Here is a 16,374-nt window from a genome sequence, read left to right on the forward strand (position 1 = left end):
GTATATCAGCACTAAGATAATATACTATGTATTGCAGAAGCTTCCATTAAAGTTCATACATATCTGTGCTTTCTTTCCTCAGTACAAGTTTAGCATTATCTCAGACAGAGACCAGAAATGACATACTCCAATGTTCAATATGAAGGGTCAACTTGGACAAGGTGTAAGATATAAAGCCACCTTTCTCTCCTGTGACAGGAATTTCCCACCTCCCAACGACCTGTCAATCTGTGTTTGCCCACCTCTCCCTTCACGGGAATTTCCGGTCTCCCCACCACCTGTCAATCTGCATTCTCCCCGCCTCTCACATTTCAGGAATTTCCGGCTTATGTTGCTGTAATCTTCCTGCCTCCCACTTTACGTCCTAATGTCATTGGTCCATCAGTCAGTCTGTAAGAATTCTCCTCCGCAATTGGTTCCTCTCAGCCCGCGAAATTCCTATGTCTGAGAGAAACCTTGCACCATCTTTCTTTTTTCTTTTTTCCCCTTCCCCCGCACAGACGTGAATCGTCTGTGCAAAATAAAGGTTCCTTGTGTGAGACCTGTATCTGTGGAGCGTTTCTGGGAGCTAGCAACGAACCATAACTGCGCCTTTTATGGCCTAACACAAGGCACTTGCACCTTCTTATGCCTCTTCTGTAAAATAAAATGACTGAATTAGATGATTTCTTAAATCCCTTTAGGTTCTCAAACTTTTATCACTCTTGAGAGTTAACTTATCTGTTCTTTTCCTTCCTTTCCTTTTTTTACCTTCCTATCAGCTACTTGTCTTAAGTATTTTTGAGGTTATTTCAGAAGTGAATTTAACCTAATGAAGTCTAAACTTCAGGTTCCTCACTGATTCTTTCTAAATAAAAAAGTTCAATTTCATGTTCAAGTTTATATGTTAATGATAAGTTCTATGTTTTAAGGAGAACTCTCAAATTTGTAGGCCCTTATAGGCCCCACAAAAATCTTCATTCTTTCAGGGTGGCTTAGGAAAAAAGACAGATAGAAATAAAGTATCAAAGTGGGATTTAAAAAGGAAGATCTTAGAAAGGAATAGAAAGAAAATGAGCCAAACATTAACTGCTAGACAGTTTCCCTAGATGAGCATCCATTTATGCTCAAGCCTCTGAGTTTCATGAAACACAAAGCACTGACAAGAAAACTACACATAACTTGTGCTATCAGAAGAGCATCATGGATGCAAAGACAACAAAAATGTTAATTGAACCTGAACTCAGTTTCAGTGGAACACTTCATAGGGGACAGAATCATGCTATGATCAAAAATGGTGTTTTCACCATATAGGTATTGTTTTAGTCAGCTATTTTGCTGCTGTAACTAAATGACCTGGCCAGCACAATTGTGGAGGAGGAAAAGTTTATTTGAGGGCTCATGGTTCCAGAGGTCTTTATCCATAGAAGGCCAACTTTATTCCTCAGGGCTCACGGTGAGGCCGAACATCATGGCGGGAAGGATGGTGGAGGGAAGCAGCTTACATCATGGCGATCAGAGAGCAGAGAGGAGAGTGACTCCACTCACCAGAGACATATATATATATTTGGATATATATATATATATTCATGTTCAAGTTTATATGTATAAATATATGTATATATACATATGTACATATGTTTATATGTATATATATGTACATAACATATATGTATATATATGTATATATATTATATATACATATATGTATATATACATAACATATATGTATATATGTATATATATGTATATAAACATATGTACATATGTTTATATGTATATATATATGAGACTATATATATATATATTTGGGATATTTATATATATTTGGGATATATATCCCAAAGCCACAACCCAATTCCCACCTCCTCCAGTCATACTCTACCACTTCAGTTACCACTCACTTAATCCCTATCAGGGAATTAAATGACTGATTGGGTTAAGACTCTTACAACCCAATCATTTTTCCTCTGAACCTTCTTGCACAAGCTCACAATCATCTGACAATGCAAAATATATCTAGTACATTTTCAAGAGCCCCTTTAGTCTTGATAGTCCCAAAATTACTCGAAGTTCAATTCCAAAGTCTTCTCTGAGGCTCAAGGCAATCTTGCATTGTGAGCTCCTATAAAATTAAAAGCAATTTACAAATATCCAACATATAAAGGTACTGAATAAAAATTTCCATTTACAAAAATAGGGGCATAGAAATAAGGGAAGGGACTGAAGCAAGGTCAAAATCCAGCCAAAATCCAAACAAGTTCTGTAGTTCAACATCTAGCACCTGGGGCATATGGCATTTTGATATTCTCTCCAAAGAGCTTGTGTAGCCTCTGTCCCTGTGCCCCTGTGCCCCTGTGGCAGCCCAACTGGCCTTCCTGTTGGCTTGTCTCTGCTCAATTCCTGCAGCTTTCTTTAACAATGTGCTGCATTATTAGCATTTCTTAATCTCAGGGGTCTCCACTGCAGCTTCAGCTTCCTCTTCATTCTCCACACATTGCCTTCCCAGGGTGTGCCCACAGGGAATTTGACCCTGCTGCACCTTGCCTGGGCTCCAAGACCTTCCTTTGAAATCTTGGTGGAAACCTCCATGACCCCCAGCTCCAGCATTCTGCATTCCTGCAGAATCAGCACCACATGGTTGATGCCAAGGTCTGCTGCCATCTCGAGCAATAGCCAAGCCTTCAGAGACCCTTTTTACAGTAGCCTCTGAATGTCTGAGTGGCTGAGAACATTGAAAAAAAACTTCCTAGGCCCCTTTGTGCTAGAAGGGTATCCCACTGTTCTCTTCTCAAGAGAATTCTCACCTTTATTCCCTTGTGATTGAGATGGGTGTGGTCTTGCCAACTTCAGTGCCCTCAAGCCATCATTCTTATTGTCTCTTGGCAAAGTCTTTAGCATTTCTGTAGTGGCCTTAATGTCTTTAAAAACTGCAACTTCCTTCTCCCTAGTTTTACTCCAGTCTTTCAGGTTCACTTTTTCCAGATCTTTCTGCTCTGCTTTCTACTCCTGATTTTCACAATAAATTTGGCTAAAAGCCCCCACCAATATCCATGTCACTGCCTGAATGCTATGTTGCCTAGACATTTCTTCTGCCAGATTAAGAAGTTCCATCACTTCTAAAGTCAACCTTACAGAAAGTCTCAGAACATGGGCAAAATTCAGACAACTTCTCAGCCAGAACATAACATGAATGGCCTCTACTCCAAATTCCAATAGAGTCCTCCTTTTCTGAACCCTCTTGAACTGGGTCTTCACTGATTATGGTCCTATTGCCATTCTGGTCTTCTGAGCTCCCACCTGAATTGGCCATTAATCTCTGCTTAAAACAATTTAAAGCATTTCCAGACTGCACTGCTATGCATCTCAAAATTCCTCCCACCAATTCAAAAAAGCTCCAAAATCTTCTGAAATACATGGTAGAGTTAGTCACAGCAACAACCCCACTCTTGGTACCAATTTCTATTTTAGTCAGCTTTTTCGCTGGTGTGACTAAATGACCTGACCAGCACAACTACAGGGGAGTAAGAGTTTATTTGAGGGCTCATGGTTTCAGAGGTCTTAGTCCACAGAAGGGTGACTCCATTCCTCAGGTTCAAGGTGAGGCAGAACATTATAGTGAAAGAATGTGGCAGAGGGAAGCAACTCACATTGTCAGGAAGCAGAGACAGAGACTCCACTCTCCAGATACAAATATGTATATCCCAAAGCCACATTCCAATTCCTAACTCCTCCAGCCACACCCTACCACTTCAGTTGCCACTCAGTTAATCCCTATTAGGGGATTACCTCTCTGATTGGATTAAGACTCATACAACCCAATTATTTCTCCTTCAAACCTCCTTGCATTGTCTCACATGTGAGTTTTTTGGGGACACCACATCTAAACCATAGCAGAAAACTTCATGGAAACATATAATAAATTTGTGTAAATATACATTTGAAGCTCTTAGGTATCAGCATCATCCCAGGAAGATATGAGAGACACAGAAAGGACAGGATTAGGGTGAAGCCCCCTTGGTGCTGTCAGGCAAAACCAAAAACAATCACAAATAAATTGATACATTGATCATGGAGGCTGTGAGATCACAAAGGAGAGAGCAGCTAACTCACATCAGGGATATGAAAAAAGGAAGGGAAGAAATAACTTCGGAGCTCAGTTTTAAATATAAACATATTCTTTACATAATAGATGTCACATCACAGGGAATGTTTAAAACCGCCAACATGTGCCTAGACAATTTTCCTGAGTATAATCTAATTTGCTGGTCACTTATGGTCAGTCACTGTTGTAAGATGCAATCGAATTCATTGATTCCTTCCTCACAGGCTCTAAAGACACTCACCTTTCATGAAATGAATTGCTGCAATTCATTTCCAAGTCTTCCTGTCTTATATTCTAAAGTGTTTGAAGGATTTCTCATGGTTCTCTTGTAGTCTTTTTAATAGATGTGAGAGGTTTATGAAATTCTTCAGGTGTCTGCAGAAAACCCAAAACAAGGTATTTGGACATTGTAGAATAAGAACCATTAGGAAAAAAAATAGCATCTGAAACTATACTAATGGACATCTTTGGTGTTCAGATATTTCCAACTTCAAAAATCTTTATTCAAATGAGCAGTTTAAAAATCTTTTCTAAGCAATTCCCATTTTACAGCAGTGGAATAGAAAGTGAGTCATCTGGCTGTACCTCAAAAAAATTGTAAATCACAAAATGAAGAAGAGCCTGAATTTTAAGCATCCAATGCTTGGAAATAATATCTTCATGAGGAAAATAGGATCTCAAAATGGCCTTGTCTAGCATGGAGTATATACTTGGAATGAACATGACTTTCCTGCACTGATATCCCGGAGGGGATGGAAACATTTCTGTCTTTCTGAAGTATTCAACTGCAGCAAGTACTGCATCGAACAATCTTGCAGTCCAGCCAAACACCTTAAGAACTTTACCAGATATTATGCATGGACTTCTGACTCCATATAAGTTTCAAAACACATGAAAAGTCTCTTCTGCTATCTTAACTTCCATTCTCTTTGATGGATTACAACGAGCAAGCAGTTCCTTGCAATGGAGCAGGATGTTCAATCATGGGGAAATTTGGAGTTTCTGCAATTGATTCTAAAATTATGCTGCAGCTATCATACCTAACTCAACAGGGAATTTAAAAAAAAAATAAATAAATAAAGATTCAGTCCCAAGTCAATGTCACACTCACACTGCAGCAAAGATAGTCTACTGAAGTGCAGAGTCAGGAATCCAGCCATTCTTCACAGAAATTACATTCAACTTGAAATTCAGTTCATAGAATAGAGTTAAAATATGGAAATGGAAATTTAGTTTTCCAGTTTTGGTTGATCAGAGATCAGTAATTAAGCTGAAGCACTATAAGCTCTGAGTATTTAAAATCAATAAATTTTTAAGGTATTTAATAACTGAAAATAAGATTTTGTTCCTTCCAGGAAAAAAAAAACCCTACCAAGCCTTTTTTTCCCATTCTCCTCTTTCTGATCAGACATAAGAAAATATCTCTTGGTTTTGAAAAATACCAAGCCAGAAATTTCTGAGCAAGCTACAATGATTAGTTAAAATAAGTAGAGGGCAGTTATTCAAAGAGAAGTACTAAAATTGAAGTATAATGATTCTTACAGTTAACACCTGTTACTACACCTTCAGCGATGTGGAGAACAAGTTGAACAGCTCATTAACAGCTATCATTTATTGGCTATGTACTATGTGTCAGACATGTTTATGGATTATCTTGATCAATCCTCACAGCAGCCCCATGGAGTTGGTATTACTGGTTCCTTTTCTGGCAAGGAAACAGAAGCTAGGGAACTTGCCTAAAATCACCCAATTCGTTAGTATCAAAGCAGGACTGTCACCCAGGTCTGCGAGATTCCCATATGCTCATCAGTCCCATCACCACCCAGATTTGTTGGTGAGCATGGACGTCTTTGGCTTTTAACTAGCAATATCCATCAGAGTATTGCTTGATGAACCATCCATAGCAATAATAGGCATCACAGCAAGGATGGATACAACACGTACGACTTGTGAAGCGATGATCTGAGGGCTTTCCATCTATCAATTTATATGATCCTTACAAAAACCCAGAGAGACTAAACCAATTTGATTGAAGGCATAAGCAACTTGCCCCAAGGTCACACAGTTGGTGAGAATTTAGGGGTCAGAGCCATGCTTTGAACGCAGATGGCCTGACACTTGAACCTCTGCTCTTGACTGCAGCACTATATATTGCATGGTTAGAAGTTTTAACCTGGATACAGACTAAATTTATGTCTACATTCATCCCAAGTTAGGCCACATTCTGAAATGACTCTACTACCTTAGCACAACTTGTGAATTAAACTGAAAGCTGAAAAATCAATGAGGTCCATGATCAATATGAACTACCTAATGTATTCTTGAATTATTCTGCTCAATTAAGTTTCTATTACAGGGTTTAATCCACATATCTGACAAGTAAAGCAGGAATAAAAATGATGGTTATGTAAAATTAATCAAAAAAGTGCCAAATGATTTTCAACAGCTAGCACATGCATATCATAACACATTTAAAAAGACCTATTGCATATGTGGATATATTTGCTCAGGTCCACTCAGTGACTGTTTAGTTCTCTGTACCCAGGGCATAAGCCTAGTTCAGTACCTGTTTTGAGCCACAAACAAATATTCATGAACCTTATGGGAAAGCTCAAAATACTTGCCACCGTGAGGTTTTCTTGCACCAGCTGTTGAAGTTGAACATTAATTTTCCAACTCTGATTAGCCCAGGATCTAAAAAATGAAAGCAAATTGGTTTAATTTTTTTTCTGTGCTAATTTCCTAATGGTCTGAATGTTATCAAGTGTCAAGTTTCTGAGATTTGTATATTAAGTTAAAGATGTCATGTACTAAGAAATATAAGAAATAGCTAACAGTTTTTCTTTACTGTTTTCTTTCTCTGCAGGTATTCCCAGTATTTCCAGTATTGGTAGTAAGTAAAAAAAAAAAAAAAAAAAAAAATCATCAAACCAAGTCTAGGCTAGCTTTGCTTTGTTGTCTGACTCCTCAGATCTATTTTCCCAGAGTCCATTTCTGATGCAATAGAGGATTTTCCCTGTGAATTGCATTTTTGTGTTGATTTTCTGCACAGTTGTGGTAAGAACACAGAACAGTTATTTATATACAACTCTCCCATGGACATGTCAGTGCCAAAGCTTTCCTGAATACTTTTGACCAATGATGGCCACCTGTACAGAGGTACAACAACTTGGAAACCATAGTTCATTTAGAAAACATGGAAACAATCCTATTCACCCATACATAGTAGCCAACAAACAAATTGAACTATTTTTCTATGACTGGATATGGATTTCTAACATAATTTAGAACAGCAGAGAATGAATACCAATGAATGCCTTGAGCATATTCATTAGAGCAAAAAAAGGGGTGAGGGCATGAGGAGAGGGGAAGGGAATTTTGTTAATGCATTAAAGTCGAGGTTTTATGAAGACCAGAAAGAGGCAGGTTTAGCATTAGTCTTTCTGGAGGAATGAAGGAAAAAATTATTCAGTATGTCCATTTCTCCCTCCTAAAACAGTGATCCACATATTCTTCAGGCATATGTCCTAGGTTTATGTTTGATAGAGAAGGGGTACGTGAAATGTATACAGAATTTAGGAGTCAGAGGACCATAAAATCTTGCCAGGAGTCTTTCTGTAAAAATCTAAACAACTGAAGAGGAATCCCTCTTCAACCCTCATGTAACACTTTTCCAGTATCATTGTAAAGAACATGCTCCAACTTCCATGGGAGTCTGACTGTAGCTCCCTCTTTGCACATGAAACAATGACACTCCAACAACAAACCTCACTCTCTGTCTAATAACTTTTCAGAGCAGAATTTGGCATACTGCTGTATATTGCACCCTGTATCTCTGATGGCTAAAACTTTGGAACAACTGTTGAATAACCAATTAGAAATAAAGCACTGAGGAATCCTCAGTTATGCACTATAAAAGAATTGTCACTGTAGTGTCACCCCTCAAAGGTGTGTGTCATAAGAACTGTACCAGGCACAGTGATCACAGTGTAAATAACAGCAGTTGGAGCATTGCTATACCCAACATAAAAAAGCAATACTCTGATAATTTGGATGAAACAACTTCCCTCCTCTTATAAATGCATAGTCAGGTCCTCCAATTTGTAAACCAACCTCCTTTACTTAAGCTTGTGAATAGGCCCAGACACTGATTTGTCAGCACTAGACATGTTAAATGCCATGAAAATCAGTGGTTTTGTAAATAGCAGTAGTGTTCACATCCATTTAGTGTTCACGGCCTAATGCTATAGCATCTTTTTGTGAACTTAATCAAAATGGTATCAGTGTACAACCTGGCAAATGAGAGCCCGCAGCTTTAATAGTCTAAATTTTCTGCCTAACTACCTCCCAGGGCATTTGGCTGACTGCATAGGTGCCCCACAGTGTGCTCCTTTCAGGCCTTGACAATTGTATTTGCATATGCATTTTAGAGCAGAAGGGAACCAAACAGAACCAAGCTCAGACAAATTATTGAGGCTGCCTTTGTGATCTGGCCTGGAAAAGTTTCAGAAATGGATGGATGGAAAAGTAGTTCTTTGGCTCTGGTTGTGTTCTGTTCAGAGTGCCAGTTGCGTGTTGCATGGACCCTCTGACTGTACTGCTCACTTGACATCTCATTCGGCAGCTTTCACCACATCCCCCATCTCTGAGCATCAGCAGATGTTGACCTTTTACACACTGAATTGGGAAATTCCAGTATTGTTTTCCTTTGTTTTATTTTGAAATCAGTGGTGACCTGAAAGGATGCTTTGTTGTGCCTTTGGAAAATGTATTAAACTTTACTATCAGGAACCTAGGAAAATTTAGCTAATAATATCTATGGAAAAAAACTTCTATCTCAAAGTGACAGTTTGTATCTGCCTTCAGTACACCCAGGGCTTCTCAGCTTGGAATGCAATGGGTGTTTTCTCAGATTCCCAACAAGAGGATGTACGAGCTCCCAGGGGTCACCCAACATCACACAGGACTAGCTTGCCTATTGCCTGGCTTTTAAGGTACAGAGATTTTATGATAAAACCATCAAACGTGATCATATCTTCTAGGCTGCTATAATGGCATTCGCAAGTTCCTTCTTTGTGGGCTTATAAGGTGCTTCCCATGTGCACTGGTGAATTCCTTTTCTCTCTGAAGGGCAAGAATGTAGACAATTCACTGCCTGTTCTAGACGGTGTGGCAAGGGAGTTTTCCAGGGGCAAGAGAGAGAAGAGGAAACTACTTAGATTTTTAACTAAGTTTGAGTATTTCCAAGGGCTTTTCCTTCTACCCCAAAGAAGAAATCAATAAGCATAATTCCACAAACTATATAGGAAGATACCTTTATAACAAATACAACGCCCATGAGACTCTGATCATCAATGTGTATCTCAAGGAAAATAAATGATGTATATTATTGATGTAAATTATTGATGTATGTAACCATAAGTTTACATACATATGCTATATACACAATGACTAAAGGTTTTGGCGTCCAAATAGGTTTCAGTATAGATCTCAAATTGTCCATGTACACTCAAAGGTGACAGAGTGGTCATCCTTTCCGATCACCTGCTAAAAATACTTTTGAAACAAATTTCCCTTAAGGTCATTTGTACCTTTCTATTAAGAAATAGGTTTCCAAACATCCCAAGGGTACATGATTTAAAACTCAGTCATTTTGATGTGCTTTGACCATGACTGAAAAAATACTGATGATAATGTGACCAATTAATAATCTGTAGCACTGTGAGCCTTATCATCAATATATTGTTTTACCTTACCTGATGTGATACCAATTCATTCAGGTTTCACTTTTTTTATAAAGTGTACTTATAAGTAAACATTCATGATTTTATTTAAGTGAACATTTGTTGATGCCAATGATCCAAATTAATAGTGGCTTGTTGTGGGTGTTTTTGTTAAAGTGATAAACTAATCATTGACTTCTACCATATATTATGTGACCCTTAGTCCTGCAAATGATTCCACTAATTATGTAAACAATATAGTATAAATAGCACAATTAGACAATCAAGAATTGGCTTAATGAACAAGTAGCTTTGTGTGGTTGATTATCGCTTCTTACAAAAGCAAATGACAGATGAGTCAGAGGTTAAAGGTAGACCATGCACGAAATGAAAGATCACATAAAGAAAGAACTTGGAATTTTTAAATACGTAGAAATGTCTTAGAATACCAACACACAAAAAGATGCAAATCTTGGTGACTCTGCTTATAGATTATTTCCTTAAATTCCTTTCATATGACTGACACGATGATATATAAAGCGGGGAATATTGATGAAGTTGTCCAGCTCCCTTTCCCCAGCCTCTGCCAACCCCAAATTATTCAATTCGAAACAACAATTCACTTAAGAGAAATATCTCATTTTCCTGTTTTCTCTTATAATGAGCATTGCCTTCATCACAGAGTTAAAAATTCATCTCTAATTTGATTTAATTGGCAGGACTATTAAACAAGGGAAGTGCTACCTGCAGGGATCCATCAGCCTGTTGAGAAAGCCCAGAGATGTTTTCATACTTGAAAACATTTGATGCCAGTTGGAGACCTTGTAAAAGTTGTTTTCCATACAGTATCTAAATATTTTTGTGCAGTGCCGATTTATTGTAGAAACTTGGATCGTGAGGAAAATAACAAGGTTAATCATTTCCCCACCCAAGGGTTATTAATAATCATGTTCATGCTATCCAGAGAGCTTCAGTGTGTGTTTGCTGTCTTTTTCCCCTTTACTTTAATACTTCTAAATCCTCCAAATAAAAGTTTCATTTGAATTGCCCTTTAACTAATTAGTTTTTATATAATGAGGGAAAAAATTATGGGGCTAGTGTAACGATATAGCAAATTGCATGGTGTGCTACATTAATTTTGAACTGTTTGCTGATGTTCTAGAAGGAAAACTGAGGTCCCAAGTGAAATGTCTTTGGGAATGTTCTATCATGTACCCAGTATCCTCATCACAGATCCATTTCATATTTGTGTAACTAGCATTTCACATTCATAAAACCTTTGTAGTTATCCTAAAATTGAATGAACATTAGGATGTAGCTGCCTCCTTAATCCTGAAGAACAAATCAAATAAATCCAATGAAGGAGCAGGGAAGAATCTCCTATTTTAAAAAAAATCTGAGCAGTTTACCAATCGCTATTGGCGACAATTGCCCATCTTAAGCAAAATGACTTTTTCATGTATTAACCTTTTCCCAGGCAAATTATAGAAATTCAAGCCACTTTTTTTTAAGTGTGAGCTGCTATCTCTACCTTTGCTAGGTATCTTTATGAGTCAGGACATTTCTAGTTGAAACAAAGATTTGCCAAGATTTCAAAAACATTCTATAATGGAACTTTGAACATGTTAGTTGTAAATTCCTGAAAAATAGTATTTTCTTCAAGTGTGTGAATATCCATTGAAGTGTTCTTGGAGTACCAATGCAGAGACCAAAAGTATCCACTATACCTCACAAGAAAAGTTAGCCACAGCACTTTGCTTGGAATCATAGGGAGATGTAGCCACATGTTCACAGAATTCTAGTTTTCAAATAGTGAATCTGAAGCTCAGAGTGGTCAAATAACATGCTCAATGTTATTCGCCAGGCATGGCTATCTGACTTCAAAGGCTACATAGAACATTATAACAAGTGGAAGAGATTAGAAAAAAAAATTCCAGATTTATAGGCCCCCTACTCCAGTTCCTCCTAATCCACTACACTGCTCACAAAGACCTGTTAATTCTTGAATTGACTCATTTTGTTCAGGGAATCATAGAGTCCTGGAGAAAAGTGGAAGTTCAGGTTTCCATACCTCACTGTGTTGTCAACAGGAAGAACTTACACACATGGAGTCTGAGGACAGGTGATGAGAGACTGTGACTCTCCTCCATCAAAATACATCCCTCCTGTACTAACAAACATCCCCCATATAATGGGGAAGAGGAGATGTGTATAGGTGTAAGATACATTATAGAACATGAAGCAGTTCATGAAATTAGCTATGCAAATTATGAAACATGCTTATATATGTTTGTTTATATGTTGAGACAGTGGCTTATAGCAAAACAAAACACCATGTGCCATCTCAAAGATAGATCTACCACTATCACTTGAAATTCATCTTCCCCTCCAGTTTAATGATGCTGTGCTTCTGGGAGTAGACTGCAAGCTAAGAATCAAATCAAGATTACCTCCAGGCTCTGGGGATTTCTCCTGAAAAACTTCAGGGTTTTCTGTAGACTCCTTTCAAGGCATCAATAATGCTCTTTAAAGATTCCCTGAGGAACAATAGCAATGACTGTATAAACCCAAAGGGACCCTGTGATCTTATCTCCACCCAGTTTTCTCCTCAGAAGGCTCTGGAAGAAGCATGTTTAGTGGAGGCTCACTAACATCCTCTGAGCAGCAAATTTTTATATCATGATGACACCCCCTTTCTCACAAGGTGCCACATCTTAGAATTAGAAATCTATATAAATGTTAGTGTTGCTAAGAAACATGAAGATCAACTCATCCAACTTCATCATTTTATAGATAAAGCAGTTAAAGCCTAAATGAATTATCTAAAGTATCCAGATAGAAGGCAAGGAGAATTCCAGCTCAATGCCCAATCTCTAATGAGGACCCATCACATTGTACCATGACTTTAGAACTTACCTCTTCTTTCATTTAAATTACTATGAGATAGTACGTGGTAGATTTTCTAGGAAAAAAAAACATCAGTATATATTCCCTTTGATGGAAAGCATGGTCACATTTTACTCTGTCCTTAAAGGCGCTCCATAAAATGAATTGAAAGCAGCCTACTCTTCATGCTTATTGAATGCTGTGTGTGATAAAAGACGGCTGCATATTCTAAAGCATTCCCACCTTTAAAACTTTCTTGATATAAATAAAATGCCTTTAGCTTTTTGCTTTAAGCTTGCTTTTCAGCTAGCTTCACTATGGTGTCAGAACTAAATGGTCAGGTTGAGCAATTCTAATATGGTTCTTCTCTTCATCTTACAGAGCAGAAAGCTTTTAGGGGACACAGAACAGGAAAAAACTTTTTTCCAGAGTCTCATTTTTATAATGGGAAACTCAATTTTTCTTGTTCATGAAAATGGATTTGTTATAAAATAATGAGGAGTTCTTAACAAATAAAAAGAATTAAGAAAAACCACATATTTGGTTCATATTTTAAGCTAATGTGCTTCTACATGAAAAGAAACTTGGAAATTAGCATTTTTATATTGTTAAAGGCTAAGACTCAAATATTTCTCATAATATTGAAAATGATTTCTATTGCTTTCTGAATAATACTATTGATTAATATAGGTCCTAGGACTGGATTATTCCCTAAAGTAAGGTATATCATGTGAAAGCTTCCTTAAATATCAGAACACTTGCATTGGGAGAAATTAATGTTGAGAAAAAGAATTGGGGGAGCATATTATTTTCTCTATTTCAAGTCAATAAGAACTATTCATACTGCACTAATCTGATTTTTATTACAACAGGAACCACAAATAGAATAAGAACTAACATCCATTGAATACTCATTACAATATGAAGCAAATATCAATTCATTCAGTTTTTATGACAACCAGTTACAAGCAGTGTCATTATTCCCACTTCACTGATGAGAAAACTCAGGCACAATGTTAAGGAACTTGTTCAAGTGGTAGAATTGCAATTCTGGCATGAGCTCTGTTTACATGCACAATATATTAAAAATTTCCCACAGATAGGTATTTTCTAGGCTTTCCATAGATGTAATTGAAAAATTCAGAATAACAATACAGTGAATAGCAACTGATGGGCCTTATGGAAATTTTGTTTACTTTTAGAAAGGGCAATTGTGTGGTAGTATGTGATCATGGTCTCCCTACTTCATATATAGCTATAGTCTTTGATGGACAGTAGAAGAGATCCTCTAGATAAATTCAGTCCATTTTTTCCAAATGAAGCCAGAAAACTTAAGAAAGGAAATTCATAAACAGCTATTCCTGTCTGAACATCTTCAAACATGTAGTGATCCCTCCTCCCGCTGACAGTTCTTTCTCAACTCCAGTTTAGGCTTCACTGGGACAATTGATAGGGCCATAGTCAAGGCATGCCACACTAATTCTCCCTTCACACAGCAAACTCAATCCCCTAGATTCTCCATACGGCATATGTGTCTTCCCAATGGGTTTCCTCCTTCTCTGAGAACTTTGGCGTGATGCTGCCCGGCCATGAGGGAACTATTGGTGGGAATGGAACTTAGCTAAAAGAAATCTTCTGCGACATCTTTCTCTTATGGATAAGGAAACTGGAGTCTAGAGAAATTAACAGCCAGACAGCTCCCAAGTGGTAGAACTGGGACCAGACTCCTCATCATATGACTCACAAGGCCATTTGCCTTATAACAAAGTACCACTCTGAGACCTTCATACTGACCCAGAGATTTTCCTTAGTTGAATTCTGAAGAAAATGAAATTAATAAATTTGCAACAGTTTACCCAAAGGGGAAATACAAATAGTTTTGATATATTTTAATTTTTTCCTATTTGCAATTTATATCTATTTGAAACAAGTAGCCAGTGGCTAAGAATTCTCAGAGGCTTCATTTTATACAAAGACATTCACTGGCTTTGGATATGATAAGATAGAATTTGTTCCATTACACTGTTCATAAAGCCTCCAGTGTGCCCTAATTTACTTCTAGGAATTAAGAGTTTGTTAGTAATATTTGTATTTATTTCATAACAGGATCGTACAGTAACAAAAGTTACCAGAGAGTAATAGGCTAATTGTAAGTGTTTTCTTACTTGGCCCTGCAATTACAAAATAATTTTTTTAAATATAAGATGAGATGTTAAGGTTAAAAGATCATGAAGGCAAGATATTAAAATGTATATGGAAACACTATATAGTTTAGGGTCAACAAATATGAATATCCAGCATTTCAAGACACTTTTTTTCCTCCCAAGGAAAACACATAGCATGTAAAGTTTGCCCCACTGGAAATATATATATATATATATATATATATATATATATATATATATATATATACACACACACACACACATATGTATATACACATACATATATATAAATATATATGTATATATTTATTTCCCCTGGTGGTTCTGAGTTTTAATTTTTCAGCAATATTAGATGTCCTAAATAATGAAAATTATTTGAAAATGTTTCTAGTTATATTCTCAGACAAAAACAAGGACTCCCCCTGCCAAAGAAATTCTCTTAGTTATATGATACAGCAGAAGATCATTAAACTGGAACCTCAGCATCTGCTGGAAAAATCATAAAATACCCCCCAAAAAAGAGCTGTATTAAAATAAAGGCACAGATATTTTATTTATTGGAATATGGAATAAAGTTTAATTTGTGGAGTTAATTTCTAGAACTCTTTTCTAAACTATTGTGAAATATTGCCTCTACTTAAGTTTTCTGGCAAAGCTTATTAAAAAGTAATAAATCATATTATGACTTCCATTTCATCAAAACAAGTCAGTAAGACTTAACATTAAACTTGGAATCATCACCCCACTATGACCTGTATTTGGTACTATTAGAGAAAAAGAGGGAGAGAAATATTTGATGCTTAATAATATAAATATATTTTACATAAAATCATGCCAATGATATGAAATCTTTTTCAACACAATTTCTAGTAATAAAATTAATTCTCTCAAAATGCAAATGTGTAGTTCTTCAAAACTGATCATCAAAGATCACTTTTTCTAGTAATTTAATGTCTATGTATAGTCAAAATGCTCAAATGAAAAGCAGCTTTCCATCAGTCACCCATGTATTTTGTCTACAGGTGATCAAATATTTATTTATTTAATAATACCTGAATATTCATAAATTTTGATAGATACAGCATTATCAATAACTAAGATTTTCTTGGCCTTTGTGTATACATGTATGAAAGAAAAGCAAAACAGACCAACAGCTGTATGAGACCTGTGAGCTCAGCTCTTGTAACAAATATTTTTAAAACGGAGAAATAGTGAAAGGCCCATGTCCTGCAAGAATGTTATTGGCTATAATCTAATGAGGGAGGAAACAATCTGATAATACCTGTTTACAGTAGACTAGCCACTTGATATCAATTTCTCAATTATTAGATATTTACTGAAGCCCTCTTCAGGGTTTTGCCCTTCTTCAAAGAGATCCAATCTAATTAGGAAGATGAGAAATAGACCTATGAAATTTTAACTAGCAATATGAAGGTTTAAGCCTGTCCATATGTCAGTGAAAGATCAGGAGCAGTGACAGCAAATATTGCAAGAATATGAAGGCAATAGTTGTCCT

At 36.8% G+C, this 16,374-nt stretch overlaps 1 protein-coding gene across 7 annotated transcripts in view; it reads left to right on the top strand.

Annotated features, from left to right (window-relative positions):
- NTNG1 (netrin G1) overlaps positions 1-16,374 on the top strand; it is a 408,943-nt gene that overhangs the window by 327,705 nt on the left and 64,864 nt on the right. For all 7 annotated transcript variants that reach the window (XM_079132939.1, XM_079132936.1, XM_079132937.1 and 4 more), the window contains exon 5: positions 6,951-6,977. In XM_079132939.1, the coding sequence (XP_078989065.1) occupies positions 6,951-6,977 (27 nt within the window). The remainder of the gene's footprint in view (positions 1-6,950; positions 6,978-16,374) is intronic.

Source organism: Sciurus vulgaris (genome assembly GCF_902686455.1).
Source record: "Sciurus vulgaris genome assembly, chromosome: 1".
NCBI classification, from domain to species: Eukaryota; Metazoa; Chordata; class Mammalia; order Rodentia; family Sciuridae; genus Sciurus; species Sciurus vulgaris.